The sequence below is a fragment of the Dama dama genome, chromosome 19 (genome assembly GCF_033118175.1).
Source record: "Dama dama isolate Ldn47 chromosome 19, ASM3311817v1, whole genome shotgun sequence".
NCBI classification, from domain to species: Eukaryota; Metazoa; Chordata; class Mammalia; order Artiodactyla; family Cervidae; genus Dama; species Dama dama.
The window spans coordinates 22,935,202-22,952,683 of NC_083699.1; the positions used below are offsets into that span (position 1 = coordinate 22,935,202).

Below are 17,482 nucleotides of genomic sequence, written 5' to 3' on the forward strand. Positions count from 1 at the left end.
CTTTTCTCCACACCCTCTCCAGCATTTATTGCTTGTAGACTTAGATAGCAGCCATTCTGACTGGTGTATAATTTAACATGTGGGCGCATACATGCATTTGGGCCTCAGGAAGTATAGAAATCAAAATGAGTTGTAATAAAAGAAAACGGTATTTCTGGAATCTTGCAAAACTGCTTTAATTTTATTATTGGTCATCATGTGGTGTGGTGTTATCTGTGGGCTCTCCAACAAATTCCAAAGGCACACAGGGTTCAACAATTGAATCTGGGTGCTTACAATGGAGGGGTTTTTGTGTAACTGAAAGCTTGGTGTAGCTACTCTTCCCAAATATTGGGAAAATACAAAAGGTGTTCATCATTTCAAGAAGAATTCAGTTTGCCAAAAAATGGAGGTATATGTTGACATATCTATCTTTTTTTTTTTTTAGAACTCCATCAGTGGCGAGAGATATTGATGATAAATCCAATGATGGCCATGAACCCTCTACTGCCAGCATCAGGGCAGCAGAGAATTCCACTGATTCCCTCACCATTTGAACCTCCAAGTGTGGATAGGTATTCCTCTCCAATATGATATTCTGGTCTAAGGAGAAAATGGATGTTACTAAGTTTCCAAATGCTTTAACCTCAGTGTTGTCTTATAGTCTAATGTTATCTCAAGGAACTGTGGTGCAGTAAGTCTGCTGGCCACATGTTCAACAAAGTTCCCCTCTGAAACCTCTTTGACATCCTCTCTCAGTAAATAGCTAACGAGCACCTGCCATGTGACAGGCATTGCATAGGTGCAAACGAAGATGGGTAGTATGCTAGTGCTGCCATAACAAAGTATCACAGACTGGGTGGCTTAATTTTATGTCTCACAGTTCTAGAGGCTAAAAGTCCTAGATCAAGGTGCTGGCAGGTTTGGTTTCTCCCAAGGCTTCCCTCCTCAGCTTGCAGACTTGGGTGCCTTTTCAATGTGTCCCCACATGCCTTTTTTTTTCTGTGTGCAAGCATTTCTGGTGCCTCTTCTCTTTCTTATAAGGACACCAGTCCTATTGGGTAAGGGCTCCACCCTTATGACTTCATTTAACTCTAATTACCTCCATAAAGGTCCTATCTCCAAAACAGAGTCACATGGGGGTGATTAGGACTTCTAACATGTGGATTTTAGAGGGGGAAACAGTTCAGTCCCTAACAATGTGATATCCTAGGTTTCCTGTGATAGAAGAATTCTTTCTTTGCAATAAAAGTGAAATTATCAGTATTTTGGTTGCACATTCTGGCACCTTCCTGTCTTCTTTTCTTTTTAATATATATTCTGGAATCTGGGGAGAAAGTAAAATTCATTATTATACTTGTTCATGGAGCATGAACAATAAAGTTGGACTTCTAGAGACCACTGAAGTTTGGAGAAGTAAATCATCCATCCAGGTAGTGACTGATTCCAGATGGCAAAACTCAAGCGTGAGTGTGTTCATTAAATAAGGAAAGACTGTTATGGTCAAGAACAGTATATAGTCATGAAAAAGCAAACATTGGTATTGATTTGATTAGATCAATTTTTCCCCTAACATCCCTAAAACTTTCCTGCTTTCTCTGTTATGTTGTCAGGTGGGTCAGTCCTTCCCTACTAGAGTCTTGCCTCCCCATTTTTCTTATCATATTTCTTCTTAAACCAATAGAGATTGCAGGACTTTCAAACTTCATTTGGGGAAGAAATGATAGAATCCCATATGGCAATTAAAAAAAAATCTCACTGCCTATGCAATGGAAATTTTGTACAAATCCATTTTCATTTTACCTGTTTTGTATCTTTTTCCTTAGAGATTTATTGCCTCCTACTGTAGCACCAGCTGACCCAAGACAATTTTGTGTTCCTTCCCAGTATGGATCTTCTGCTCTATCAAATGCAAACATGCCAAACTTGCTGTCCAATCGTGTCTACTCAGGTATTAGAAACTGATGTCTCTCATTTCTGGAACCACTGTGAACTGAATTGCTGCATTAAGCTTGCCATGAAATTTATTGCTAAATTTTGGAGGCGAAACTGTATGGTGATAATGTTTACAGTTTCTATAATTACTACCTAGGTTTAAATCTTGGTTCCACTGCTGTGTAAGTTGCTTAACTCCTCAAACCATCAATTTACTGATGAATAACACGAAAATCTGCAATTAATATCTGTCTTACCTTACAAGGAACTGATGAAGTCATAAGGAGATGAGATCTGAGAGTAAAAGGCCCTGGGGCAGTTTATATTTGGTCTGATAGGCCAGTGAGAACTTGCCTTCTACTTGGGAGAACAGGGAAAGCTCTTGAGGAGTCTGAGCAAAGGAATGACATGGTCTGACTTACATTTTACCAGGATCACTCTGGCTACTGTGTTAGGGACAAACTTGATAGGATTCAAGTTCTGGAGTTAAACTGACGGGAGTTGATGGGCTATTAGAATAGACAAAAGATGATGATGGCTTGGCCCTGAGTGGTTACAGTAGGAATAGTAAGAAATGGTTTGATTCTGTAAATACTTTGAAGGTAGAAACAACAGGATTTGCTCGGAGTTTAGATATGAGATGTGAGAAGAGGAGCGATGTTAAGGAAGACATAAAAAATTTTGGCTGAGAAGTGGGAAAGGGGGAGTTGCTATTCACTGAGTTGAAGAAGACGGTGAAAGGAAGAGTTTTGGGGGTGGGGGAGACAGCACAGGCATCTGCAATGCCTACCTGACAATCAATAGGAGATGTCCAGAAGGCAGATGCGGTCCAGAGAGGACATCTGGAGATGACCTGGAGATTTAACTTTGGAAATCATCAGTATATATGAGACTCGATGAGATCATTTATAAAGTGAGTTAAAAAGGATGAGTTAGAAGTTAAAAGGATGACCCCTAGGACACACCAACAGGATCTAGAAGATGAAGGGAGATATAGAAGGAGCAACCAATGGAGTGGGAGAAGACTCAGAAGAGGATAGAGGCCTGGAAGCCAAGGAAGAAAGTGCTTTTAAGGAAAGAGTAAGAAATTGTGTCAAGCATGCAGCTCAGAGATCAAGTAAGATGAGGACCAAGAATATATGATTAGACGTAGATTTGCGGAGGTCATTAATTATCTCAATAGGAGCAATTTCAGCAGAGTAGTGTCAACGAAAACATGAATGTGGGGCTCCAGAGAGAATAAGAGATGAGAATTTCCTCACAACATTGAAGATCAAACTGATGCATCTTATCTTCTCAAAACTGTATTCAGTGAGTTTCTGTTTGTCCCGGTTCTCCAATTCCAACAACTTTTGATAGGAATAATGTGAGTAAAAAGCCTGAGACAAAAAGAAATATGATTGGTGTCAGGGCCATTGAAGACGCTGACCTGCCTGGATTTGAGCATATTGCATACCACAGTGCATGGATCTGTTTGATGAATCTGAGCAAGGGCCAGATCGGAAACTGGATGCACCCACTGGGCTGTGACAGGCCCAGCAACTGAACCTGGATGGTAGCCCCCTCTGGCAGCAAGAGCCCAGTAAATACATAGCCCAAAGTTACAGGTAACAGATAAGCAGACCTGTGAAATAGTTGCATTGCTGGTCCAGAGAGAGCTTTTTAGTGGTTAAAAATCCAGAAACATAAAAAATAAAATAAAATCCAGAAACTGCTAATAGCTGGATACAAACAGGCAGGCTGACAACCTGTCCCAGGTACAGAGGTCAGTCTCCCACCCTGATGGGTTACACATCCCACGGCTGATGTGTAAGAGAGTAAGCAAGAGCAAGGTAGGGCCTCGGTCCTATAAAAAATGAGCTACTAAGTTAAGTTAGGAAAAAAGGAATTGAGACAGGGATCAATTTCAAAAACTGGGATGTTAGGTAAAGAGTGTATTATCACAACTGGACTAGCACTAAATTTGATGTCAAGTATTTAAGAAAGAAAAAGAAACTTGAAATAGATTTGACGAGTCCAGATTTTACAGGATGCTAAAATCTAGGTAATGCTAAAATCTAGGTAATGAGAACTGTCCCCTCTGCGCTGGTCTTTTTACGCGGACGTTCTCTGCATCCTTGGGGATTAGCCCAAGGGTTGGCAGTTTCATGCTTGCCTGCTATCTCAAGGAGCATATCTTGAAACCACTGAACTACAAAAACATAGAGTTTTAGAGTCAGAAGAAGCTTTAGAGTTTACGTCATCTACCCTCTGAATTTTACAACTGAGAAAGAATCTCATAAAAATAGATAGAGTATGGTGTACTTCAAGATGGGTTGTTATTAACAGGAGTTTAATGAGCTCTGCTAGCTTGGAGCAAGGCAAGTATAAAATCTGTTCTAGGCTTCATGATACGAACCCTCTTGTTGGGGAAAACAGATTTATACATGAAAAACTATCATTGAACAAAACTATGTATAATCAGGGTCATTTGTGTGTCTGTTATTGTTAGAGTGTGGTCTGTAGGACCTATGCTGGTCTGAGAAGTGTTTCAACAATAAATACATAAACAGAAAGGTTTAGAAACTTTTACAGCCATTTGACAGAGTAATTTTATGTCTATTAATCTGATCGTTTCAAGTTGTGCTGGTGTTCATTCTTGTTTTCATTTCAATTTCCTAAAACATCATTTATGTATTTTTAAAGAGTCCATGATGGGTTGGAAATTTTAAAAGAAAAAAATAATCCTTCACCATGGATGATTTGAGAAGCACCAGCATAGACTATAAATGTGTTAGGAATCCAGAGAGAGAAAAAAAAAAAATCAGTATAAGCATGAATTTACCAGGCAAGAATAGAGCCTTGAATTCTGATGACGCTGACATTATTTCAAGACATTTTGAAAGGTTGACACAAAGAATGTAATTGCTGTTCAACTCCATTGAAATTGTTTTGTAAAAAGTATTTGCCTCAGCTGCACCAAAAAGTCAACATAGAGAACCTCGTATTTTATCCCCTTAAATCACTGTATTTATTTCCAGGGATTTCAGTACATCAGGAAGAACTTAGTTACTTTTTTTTTAAGGTCAACTAATTCTTCTTGCCCCCCCCGCCAAAAAACACAAAACAGTCATCAATTTTTATTTCAAAAGCAAGTAGTCAAGAGATCCACAGTTAATTTCATCTTTTTCCTTTTGAAGTATGGTAGGAAAACATTGCCAGTTATGAGACCCATACTTAAAGGAAAAAATTATCTGGGGGATTTCCTGGCAGTCCAGTGATTAGGACACAGCGCTTTCATTGCAGGACCCCTGGTTCAGTATCATGGAAATAAGATCCTGCAAGCCATACAGCACAGCCCCTCCCCCCAAAATTATTTAGTGTTATCATGCAATCACCAAAGTGACTCTAAGATGCTGACAGTCATGAATTGACATCATTTCCAACATTGTGCTCCGTTGGTGGTTTTTTGCAGATACTGTTTTAACTCATTATATTTTCTTTTTATTATCTTCAAGTGGATATTGTTAATTTGTTCATGAGGTGAGATGGTGGTTTTCTTGTTTAAGGTTGGGGCATTTTGCCACCTGAATCCATAAAAGCAATGGCTAGAAGGAATGAAATGATTCAAAGGCAGCATACTGCCAGGTAATGTAACAATTTGTTTTAATTATTTTCTATTCATTCACTTGTCTGTGTATTCATTTAATATAAATATATATACGTTATTTATATACTTTTATATATATTCATTCATTTATTATGTATGTATATTGTTGTTTTTGTATATGTTGTTACATTTGTGTATATGTCTTTGTTGTTTAGGCGCTCAGTTGTGTCTGACTCTTTGTGACTTCATGGGCTATAGCCTGCCAAGCTTCTCTGTCCATGGGATTTTCCAAGCAAGAATACTGGTGTGGGTTGCCATTTCCTTCTCCGGGGATTTGTATATGTGTATTCACTGATTATATACATACACACAGACATTCTGATTACTTTCAAAAAGTATTTCAGGAATACTACAAAAAGAGACATATACAAACATGTACACAGGTTGGTTAAGGATAAAAGCAAGATTAGAAATTACACAGTGAAGCTAAGTTCATAGATCATAATAGTCAGTCAATGTCTCATAATTAAACACCTACCTATGATTCTTTTGAAATTCATTTTGGCAATTCTGTCTTAAATGACTTCAATTCTGCCCAAAGATAGGAGTCTAGGAGTCAAGCTTGCCAACCCCACTTCAAACTATGCCATCAGAGCCCAGACAGCCCCTTGTTAGCCTAAAAGCAGCCTTTAGCAATCATGAGAAGACAGTAATAATGACCAGGGTATGGCTGTGGGTGAGAAAAGGCATCAGAGTCAACTTTGTCATCAGTGGACACTAAGGGGTTCAGGTGATGACCGATAAGCAAAGTAAAGTAAGCAAAAATACCAACAAGCCCTCCACTCCTCCTCCCATCCCCTACCCTTACCACGTCATTAATTTTAACAGTTGAGACCTACTGCACTTCTTCAGTCTCACTAAAATTGTAGTGCAATGTTTAAAATCTTCTTCCCAGGACTTTAGTTTCTTTGAGGATTAATCTCTGGCAAGAAACTATTCTGTGTTGTGTTCTTCCCATACCTGCTAAAATTGCCTTATCCAGTAGAGATACTGTTCTAAAGACTGGCCTTGGACTTCCACTGTGAGACTTAGCCAAACCCTTCATCCTCCGATCTTACTCTGAACTCTCCTTCCAGTGGCTTTCTGGGAGATTTGCGTTTATGCCCAACAAACTTCAGATAAATGGCCTAAAGACTTACAGGAAAAGCAGAGGTGCTACATTAGGGAAGGCAGAGGGCCATTGAAAGTATTTTTCTAATGGTCTTCTTGGGTTTATAAAATATTTTGTTTTGTTTTTAGGATGGAAATGGAAATGCATGCCATTTACCAGCAAAGGAGAATAGAAAAAGTTAATTCTAAGGGACTAGCAGGCCTAGGGATCCCATTCATTTATGGCTCCAGTATCCCTGTGGGCCCAGCCACCTTCCATGGCAGGGGCATGCTCCCAGTCAGTGACCTGCACGTTCACAGAAGCACCCTGAGAAACCTTCCGGGAAACCCCATGATAGTGGCGACTGGTCCACGCTTTACGGAGAACTGGGGGCAGAAATGTCGTCGTCTCAGGAGGGGTACCGGGAGTCAGAAAGTTCTAGACAGTGACCCTGAGAGTTCTAAACGTCAAGTAGAAGAAAAGCCCCTAGGCCAAACCCATGCAGTTCTCTATGAAGAGAATGAGTATACAAAAGACCCAGAAATGGAGGCTCTGGACAGTCACACATTGGGTGAAACCAGTGAAAAGCCAACCACAGCTCTTGCTGACACCTGTGGAGAGCTGGAGCCCAGCCACAGAAAGCCTTGGGGGGCTCAGGGGACCCCCCTGGAAGAAAAGGCTTGGGACGACGGGAAGGAGAAGGCCTCAGAACATGGTTTGGCAGCCTGTGGAGAAAAGAATGGGGTGTACCCCCCAGCTCGTCGATCAACTCAGCCAGGTAGGGGTCCAGGGGCCAATCCTCAGGAACCACAGGTTGTCAGGCCCGTGAAATTATTACACAGTGATCTGGAACCATTGTGTTGCTTTTATCCATCCTACTTAGGATTACCCGCTCTTGAAAAACTTTTTACATTAGTTCCAATCAGCCATAACAGTGAAATGTACCTCTTTTTATATATTACTATATAGAGAATTTTCAGTGAAGTCTAGAAAGGTATGAGGAAGGATGGGAAAACCTACCAGAATTTTTAATTAAAATTTTAATCTAATTTAGTCTCTTCAGCACAAATTAGAGGGGCTTCTTTCTTAGAAGTATGATTCAATCTCCTCTGTATTTAAGTGTAGTAATAGAAAAAATAGACAAACAGAATCACTTTCAATTATTGTTATATTCTCAATATAACATATATTCTCAATATATACATATAACAATATATATTGTTATATTATTGTTATATCTCTTTCAATCTCTTTCATTATTATTATGATACAGTTTAACCTAAAAGTATTAACACACTATCCCCTGCCAAACACACTGAATAGTTTTCTAGAACTTTTTTAGATAAAAAAAAAAACAACTGGAATTTCTTTAGATAAAAATATTTTAAAACACAGAGATCGGGGTATGTGTAATTTAGCTACCACACCAGCTGTTTCCCTGACAAAATATTAATTTGCCATTTTGATGAAGATGGAGCTAAATTGTTATATGGCTTAGAGAGCATCATAAATCATGTAACATCATAGAACATGGTGTTAATCTGGAGAATGCAATCCACAAGGTATTTCTATTGAAATCTGAGAGAAGCTGGAACTTTGTTTTTATTTATGATAAGGCAATCATTAAAGATCCTTTAGAGGAAGAAAAGAAAGGAGACAGCTAAGCTTCTTTAGAAATCATCTCTCCATAACTCAATAGCTTTTAAGGGAGTTACATACAGATCTACATCAAGGAGCTTCTCTGTGGTAGTAGAATATGAGGCAATTAATATAACTACATATAAAACTGTACTCTTAGCTTCACCCTTTCCCACAAAATAACTTCCTTTCCATTTTAAAGGAACACACGTCCTGCTTACAATCAAGGAAAATCTATCTTTGAATGAAGATATTCAGAAATGGACCGTGAATGATGTGTACAACTTCATTAGTGGCCTTCCGGGTTGTTCAGACTATGCTCAGGTGACATAACATTTAAATATATTTTTTTAAGTAAAGTGACTTTTTAAAAAAATAAGACATTTGAAATACACTTCCTTCATAACGAGTTCTGTCCAACTTGATTTTGACCCCAAAGAGCATTCCTAGTAATCTCTTCGTTTTTATGTCATTGGCTCCGCTGGAACAGAAGCCTCCGACTGACGGAGCTTGAGTCATGTGCCCACGCCCCAGCTTCAGGGGAAGCTAGGAAAGCCAGTGTCTGACTTTAGTTTCAGTCTCCTCATTTCCTCATTTAATTTCATCTCCTCTGAGATGTAGGGATTCTCCCAAAATTAGGAGGTTCAAAGGTCAAACATCCTAGAAGAATGAGAGCTATCTACTATATTCCCTGTTCATCCATTTAGCAAACATTTTGGAGGCATGTACTTCTGTATCAGAAGTTTTAGGCTACTAGTCATAATAACAGAAATATGTACTTTATTCTAAAAAGGACAAGAAGGAAATACATTTGAAAAGTAGGAAACTATTTTAAAATTCTTTTTTTGTGCTAGGGCAATGTGTTAAAATGCCTACACATATAATTCAATCTGATAGATAAATACTATTTTTTAAATTATAATGAACTGCTAGGATAGTTGGAAAGTAAAACCAGTGTCACTTATCAGTGATAAAAATGGGAAAACCAGAGATAAAAATAGTGGGTTGGCAAGTTTTTGAGGTTTATGTCAATGTCACATTTTCAAGTATATAGTTTACTTTTTCAAGTGATTTTTATAACACAATTCCAAGCAACAATGTACCAACTAAATCTGACATCTTTAGCTTTGGTTTATATATTAAAGGAAAAGAAAGCAAGAAAAGGACATTATGATTTAACTACATCATAATTAATTGATGTTAGAGATAATTGTTTTCAGATCTTATTTTGTGATATTTTCCTTCAGTGTAATGCTGTTAAATTCTTCTTTTATTTTCTTTCCTCTTTCTTTCTCCCTTTGTTCTTTTCATGGGACCAATGGAAAAGTCACAGAGTAGTAATTAAGAGTATGGCTTATGAAAGTACAAGATCAAATCCCGGCTTTTCCACTCTCTGCACATGTGACCTAGGACAAGTTGCCTCTCTCCTTGGTGTCTCAGTTTTTTATCTGTAAATGGGGATAATAGTATAATACTTTCTCAAAGGACCATTGTATTAATGAGTGCCTGGCACCTTGTAAGTACTCAATATATTCTAATTTCATCATTATATCTGAGGCTTCTAGAGAAAGCAGAATCTCAAGTTACTTATGAGGCAAGTTTTATTCTTCAAGTCACTTACTTTATGTTTTTGCATACCTGCTAAAAATGTTTGTTCTATTTTTTCCTACTCAAGGAGTATAACCTTATTATTTTATTACTAGTCATTAACTGTAAGTAAGTCACTTTTTAAATTTATCTGTGCCATTTATCAAGTGCCACATCAACCACTGGTACAATGGAGTTACAAAATTCTGATAGCCGGAAACATGAAATCCCATGTAGAATGAATGTTACATTGCTGACTTCTGATGGACTGAATCTGTTTGAACTCGCTATTTTTAATCAGTAAGTGATTCACAGTCATAAAAATCCAGTTTATGATAACCAGTCTTGTAATAAATAATATTACATGCATTTCATACTTTATAATCCCAAATGTCTCCTTGTGGGTACCAAGAAGCCACATAAACTCAAAGACCCCAAACTTTACTGACTCATTATCTCTTACCAACAGGATGCCAGAGCTTCCTTCCCCACCCCTAGGAGTGGCACAATTATTTCTAGGTGTTTCTCAAATGTGTTTAGGATCAAGTCCTGCTCTTGTTTCCTCACTAAGTCAGTTCCCCTCCCAGCAATTGCTGGTGTTATCAACAGCTCTCACCTGCGTTTTCCTCTCCTCCCTTCACTGCTCATCTAAGGCAGGGCACAGAGGCCCTGTGTAAATGTGAGAGTTTGAAATTTGCCTGAAATGGTTTTTACCCATATCCCTTCACTCAGACTATTTGTTCATTCATTGATTTGTCCAGCAAAGACGACTGCACATCTGTTTTGTACCAGGCACTGCATTACAGATACATCAGTGAGCAAAACATAGGCCTGCCCTCAAATAAAAACTATTCCATGTTGAAATTGAGTTCTATATTGAGAGAATTGGGTGGCTTATACAGTAAATAATCTGCATGCAATGCAGGAGATCCAGGTTCGATTCCTAGGTCAGAAAGATCCCCTGGAGAAGAAAATGACAACCCACTCCCATATTCTTCCCTGGGAAATCCCATGGACAGAGGAGCCTGGTGGGCTACAGTCCATGGGGTCACAAGGAGTCAGACATGACTGAGTCACTAACACTTTCATACTTTTCACTTTCATAGAGAGAACTGCAATGTACTCCAAGGGTTGTTAAAGAACACAAACAACAAGCCATTGAAGCACAGAAAAGAGAGTAACTGAAAATCAGAAATGTTACAATTTTTGTGTCACCCTCAAGCAGTCCTAATGTTTCTTCCAAAGCTGAAAATCTATAGTGAAACAAGATTTTTTTTTTCTCCTTTATTTATTTATTTATTTTTTTCCAATGGGTTTTGTCATATATTGATATGAATCAGCCATAGATTTACACGTATTCCCCATCCCGATCCCCCCTCCCACCTCCCTCTCCACCCGATTCCTCTGGGTCTTCCCAGTGCACCAGGCCCGAGCACTTGTCTCATGCATCCCACCTGGGCTGGTGATCTGTTTCACCATAGATAATATACATGCTGTTCTTTCGAAACATCCCACCCTCACCTTCTCCCACAAAGTTCAAAAGTCTGTTCTGTATTTCTGTGTCTCTTTTTCTGTTTTGCATATAGGGTTATCGTTACCATCTTTCTAAATTCCTTATATATGTGTTAGTATGCTGTAATGTTCTTTATCTTTCTGGCTTACTTCACTCTGTATAATGGGCTCCAGTTTCATCCATCTCATTAGAACTGATTCAAATGAATTCTTTTTAATGGCTGAGTAATATTCCATGGTGTATATGTACCACAGCTTCCTTATCCATTTGTCTGCTAATGGGCATCTAGGTTGCTTCCATGTCCTGGCTATTATAAACAGTGCTGCGATGAACATTGGGGTGCACATGCCTCTTTCAGATCTGGTTTCCTCGGTGTGTATGCCCAGAAGTGGGATTGCTGGGTCATATGGCAGTTCTATTTCCAGTTTTTTAAGAAATCTCCACACTGTTTTCCATAGTGGCTGTACTAGTTTGCATTCCCACCAACAGTGTAAGAGGGTTCCCTTTTCTCCACACCCTCTCCAGCATTTATTGCTTGTAGAGTTTTGGATAGCAGAAAAAAAGACATTTAAACAAAGTTGACATCTTTTATGTTTAATAAGGTATTTAAAGATCATGCAATTGATGGAGAGACTTTGCCATTACTCACAGAAGAACATCTTCGAAGTGCTATGGGATTAAAGTTGGGACCAGCACTGAAGATACAGTCACAGGTAGGGTGATTTTTCATAACTAAATGTGCATTAATGTTATGAAGCTTAAGAGAAATATGTTACTTTCTTTGGTGGTAATATTAACAATACCTGTCTAATCTCTTTACTAAACTTTTGCCCTCTTTGGGTATGGGCATGATAGAATAGGGGAACATGAAAACATCAGACGGGGCATGGTACATGTCCCTAGGTTCAGTTGGGAAGGCACCAAGCAATGGTGTATTGGTCCGTGTTTAATGACCTGCTCTCTTTAAAAAGGAACCCTGATTCACAGTATTTGTCAATTTCTGTAGTGTAAACTACTCCCACCATGGCTGACAAACTCCAAATGGAGCTCAATACAGGATTGGGAAGAGATGCACAATAGCACCCTAGTTTAGACTCCCTTCACCATGTAGGTAGCACAGGTGTAAACAACCTCAAAAGCAGTGATGATAATAAACAATTGTAGTAAAATAAGCAGATAAAATAATTAAGTGATAAGTTTGGAGCATTTACTATTTTGTTGTTCTTTAGTTGCTAAATCATGTCTGAGTCTTTGAGTGCGACCCCATGGACTGTAATGTAGTCTGCCAGGATCCTCCATCCATGAGATTTCGCAGGCAATATTACTGCAGTGGGTTGCCATTTCCTTCTCCAGGGAATCTTCCCAACCTAGGGACTGAAACCACATCTCCTGCTTTACAGGCAGATTCTTTACCACTGAGCCCCCTAAGAAGCCTATTTACTATTAATACTTTAGCTTTCTATATAATATATCTAATTTTAACTTTATATCATTTAGTTTTTAATAATGGCATTTTTAGGGCTTCCCCAGTGGCTCAGAGGTAAAGAATTCACCTGCCGATGCAGGAAACATGGGTTCGATCCCTGATCCTGGAAGCTCCTACATGCTGTGAAGAAACTAGGCCACAACTATTGAGCTTGTGCTCTACAGCCCAGGAACCACAACTTCTGAGCTCTTAGGCTGCAACTATTGAAGCCTGTGGGCCTAGAGCCCATGCTCCACAGTAGGAGAAACCATCGCAATGAGAAGCCTGTGCACCACAACTAGAGAGCAGCCACAACAGCCAATAAATGTGTAATTATGGTATTTTTAATAATTTGCTTGCAAACTTCTTATAAGTTTAACAGTTGGTCTCAAGAGCTGAAATAAGCCATAGCATCCCTTCTCATCACTACCTCCACTGCTTCATTCTGGTCTAAGGCAACACTGTCTCTCATTGGATCACTGAATTAGCCTTCTAACTCTTCTTCCTGCTCTGCCCCTGCCTACCCAGAGACTATTCACACAATAGTAAAGAATGATTCTTCTAATACATGACAGATCATGTCACTTTTCTGCTCAAAATCTGCAGTAGCTTCCCATCTCTTTCAAAGTCATATATTATTTGCGCTCCTCCCCACCCGTCACCACCCTTGTCTTCCTGAACTCATCTTGACATCTCTCTCCATCAGTTACTGCTTTTGCCCCTTCACGTCTGGATGCTGTTTGAACATCTAGGCAGGCTCCACCTTAGCGCATCTCTCTCTGGCTGTGGTGCTCCCCTCACCCCCCAGACATCCTCATGCTTTGCTCCCTTCATCTTTGCTCCACTCTCCCATCTCAATGAGGTTTGTGTGGTTCATGCTACTTAAAATTGCACACAGCCCAATCCCCATACATCCTCCTGCCATCCCTTTTTCTGCTCTTCTCTTTTCCCCCATAGCACCTATCACCTTCAATCACACAATATAGTTTACTCATTTATTACCTTTATATTTATTTTTGATTTCTCTCTGACCCCACTAGAATGTAAGCTCAATTAGAGCAGGGATCTTTATCTGTTTTGTTGACTGAATAATCTCAGAATGTGCAAAACCCATAATAGGTCAATAATTATTTGTTGAAAGAATGAACTTCCTAAAATCGAAACCAAGAAGCCTCAACTAATTCTTTCAGAATTTATATAGTACTCTACCTATTTACAATATATTCAGGCCAGGTACTGAGTTTCTAAAATGTCCTTCAAAAATCATTTTTATTTATCTAAACTTTTTAGGGTAAAGAAGTTCTTTATTTCTAATGCAAATACTTCAAGGTTTCCATTGGTGGTGTTTTTTTTCAACTTCTTATTCTGGAATAACATTAGATACAGAAAAGTTACAAATAGAGTGCAGAGAGTTCATCTAGTTTTTCCCAGTGTTAACTGGGAGAGCACATTTGTCAAAGGTAAGAAATTAACATTGGTACAATATGATATTCACTTTTAAATGATTTGTTTTTCTTTAATGAGGATACTATATCTCTTGGAATACTTACAATAATACTGCATGGTTCTTTTTCCTCAAATCAGATTTTCTTTGCTTTGATTTATCACTTTGGTTGTGTTTTTGTTGTGGGGTGTTTTTTTTTTTTGTCTTTATAATGTGGCCAACTGCAAGTCATTCTTAATCTTCTCCTCACTTGCTATTAACATTACCCCTCTATATCATTTTCATGAGGCTGTAGTCATTTCTTCTGCTCCTGATATATGTAAATGCTCCATGCCGGCCAACTGAGCTATTACATCCCAGGCTCCATCTGTCAGCATAACAAGGCAAGGCTTCCACAGAAGCTGTGGGGAAAGGGGAAAGGGTTGGAGGGGAGATCCCACTGGTGCCAGATGTTCAACTAAATAGAACAGTTACAGAGTCCTTGGGATTGGGATTGCCCAGGGGTCCAACTGAAGCAGGAAAAGTGAAAGGTTCTGAGCAACATCTGAAAGTCCCAGAAGGTGAGCAAGCAGGAGTGCATCTCCATCTCCAAAACGGGAATCAAGGGCAAAATTCCATTACAGCAAGAACTGCTACGAAGGAGGAAACCCACACTTCAGAACAGAAACCTAGGAGATAGACCTGGACTGGGCACAAAAGGAGGGGGGTAGGAGAAGAAAACACTGGAATTTGAGAACTCAGATATTATTAGAATGGAGGGAGCTTGGTGTTTGAGCTACAGCAATGTGAACAATACAGAAATCTCCTGGGTCCCCCCAGGGTCAGGTTTGTGCACGTGCACACAGGTTAGTACTGGCCCCCAAGTCGCCCGGGCTTCCCTGGTGACTTGGTGATAAAATATCTGCCTGCAAATGCAGGAGAATTGGGTTTGATCCCTGGGTCAGGAAGATCCCCTGGAGAAGGAAATGGCAGCCCACTCCGATATTCTTGCCTAAAGAATCCTATGGACAGAAGAGTCTGGCTGGCTTCAGTCCATGCGGTCTCAAAAGAGTCAGACACAACTGAGCAACTGAGCATGTACCAAGTCCCAGAGCCACCTTATTTATATCTCAAAAGAAAGCCCACTGGAGGCCAGCTGTGTGCTGAGGTTCTAAACAGTTTCAGCCTCAGCCAGAGAAGGATGGGCTGGGTGCTGTGATGGTGGAGTCCGGTGTCTGTGGGAACTCTTGTGGGATCCTTGGTAAAGGGAAAGCTGGGGGAATGCTGAGTGAAATAATCATGTGCGTTGATGAACCACAGCAGGACCAAGAACATGAATTGGTAAGTTCCTACCATCTCTACATCTCTATACCCAGTTTTACATCGCAAACACTATAATTCTGGAATAAAAAGCCCACCACATCCTAGAATTGTGTCCTCCACAATCGTGTAGATGCCCTATGCCTGGAATTACCTCAGCCTCCCTGCCACCTGTATCTTTGAAGAATATGCTGTGTTATTGAAAGGATTCATAGATTTCATTACTATATTTTGTCTTCAAAGGTATCTCAGCATGTGGAAAGTATGTTCTACAAGAAAAGTCTTTCACTTCCTACCCACACGAAACAAGCATTCGATCAACCAACAGATACAAACCCACTTTTGGATTTTAACTCCTGGAGTGATACATTGGACATGCCTTGTTCCCAGGATATGATCGTTCCTAAAGGAACTGAGCGAGATAATATGAGAAATTAAAACCCTCCTGGAGCAAGAACAGTCTTAATTGTTTCTCAAAACACTCTAGGATATTCTGAAAGGTGTGTAAGAGTTTTCCAGGACCAGATGGAGGCTGAGAGAGAGAGAAAGCCTGTCCACCTGAGCTGTCCCAGAGGGGTCCTTGCTCAGGCTTCAAGGAGTGACCTCAGCTTCAAAGTGTTTGCATGTGTGCATGCTAAGTTGCTTTCAATTCTTTGTGACCTTAGGACTGTAGTCCACCAGGCTCCTTGGTCCATGGGGATTCTCCAGGCAGGAATACTGGAGTGGGTTGCCATGCCCTCCTCCAGGGAATCTTCCCGACCCAAGGATTGAACCCACATCTCATGTCTCTTGCATTGGCAGGTGGGTTCTTTACCACTAGCACCACCCACCTGGGAAGCTCTCAGCACAAAGTACCATCTCTATACCCAGCTGGTGTGTGTTAGTCGCTCAGTCGTGCCCAACTCTTTGCATGGACTGCAGCCTACCAAGCTCCTCTGTCCACGGGATTTTCCAAGCAGGGATACTGGAGTGGGTTGCCATTTCCTTCTCCAGGGAATCTTCCCAACCCAGGAATCGAACCCAGGTCTCCTGCACTGCAGGCAGATTCTTTACCATCTGAGCTACAAGGAAAGCCTGACTATGATGAATTCATTTTTGGTGACTACCAAAACTATGGAAGAGAGGCTTTTACTTGATGTACAAGTTGGAGTTTTCCAGCTGAGAATTAATCCACTAAATAAATGTGTGGCAGAGAACAAAGAAGACAGAAACATAGATATGAAAGTGCTCAAACTCTAAAGCACTACTCAATTACCAGCTATCAGTCAACAATTCATTCCTGTTACTTAGAGTGAAGCTTCCGGTCATCATATTTGTGTTCAATCAACAAAATCTAACAACCAAAATTTAAAAATTAAAAGGAAATACTAAAATCTATCAAGTTACCTCATAGCAAGCATCAGAATCTGGACACGTGTAAACGTTCTGCTGCATAGTTAACATGTCCTGCAGCAACACTCTCCAGTGAGACTCACTGACAGGAGGCTGCTTTCGAGATGAAGGAGAGACTTTGGAAACATCAGGAAAGCTACAGTTGAGTGTTTCCAGAAGGAAATCTGTGCAACAGCCAGAAGAACTGACTCTGAAAAAAAAAAAAAAAAAAAAAAAAGAGCTCCTTTATTGGTTTCCCATCCCCTAACCCAGAGAGAGAGACAAAGGCAACCCAATGGAGCCAGAAGGAGGCAGAAGAGCAGGTGTAGAAGTACAAAACAGAGAAACAGAGGAGCTGACCACAGACTCCCACCTTTCCTCACGGCAGGCATCCAGCCTGAAGGAGGCCAGAGAGAGGACAGGGCAGACGCTTGAACTTTAAAGTTCAGTCAGTTCAACTGCCATTCAACATTTCCTTCTGATACGAAGCCATGTTATGACTAAAAGTATCT

At 39.9% G+C, this 17,482-nt stretch overlaps 1 protein-coding gene across 1 annotated transcript; it reads left to right on the plus strand.

The window, feature by feature from the left end:
• The first annotated feature begins 468 nt into the window (after positions 1 to 468).
• Positions 469 to 16,037, plus strand: SAMD7 (sterile alpha motif domain containing 7). Its single transcript, XM_061167875.1, has 7 exons — positions 469 to 554; positions 1,806 to 1,930; positions 5,463 to 5,541; positions 6,803 to 7,431; positions 8,494 to 8,615; positions 11,994 to 12,104; positions 15,843 to 16,037. Exons 1-7 carry the CDS (start codon positions 469 to 471, stop codon positions 16,035 to 16,037), a joined length of 1,347 nt encoding a protein of 448 aa, XP_061023858.1.
• The last annotated feature ends 1,445 nt before the right edge of the window (positions 16,038 to 17,482 follow it).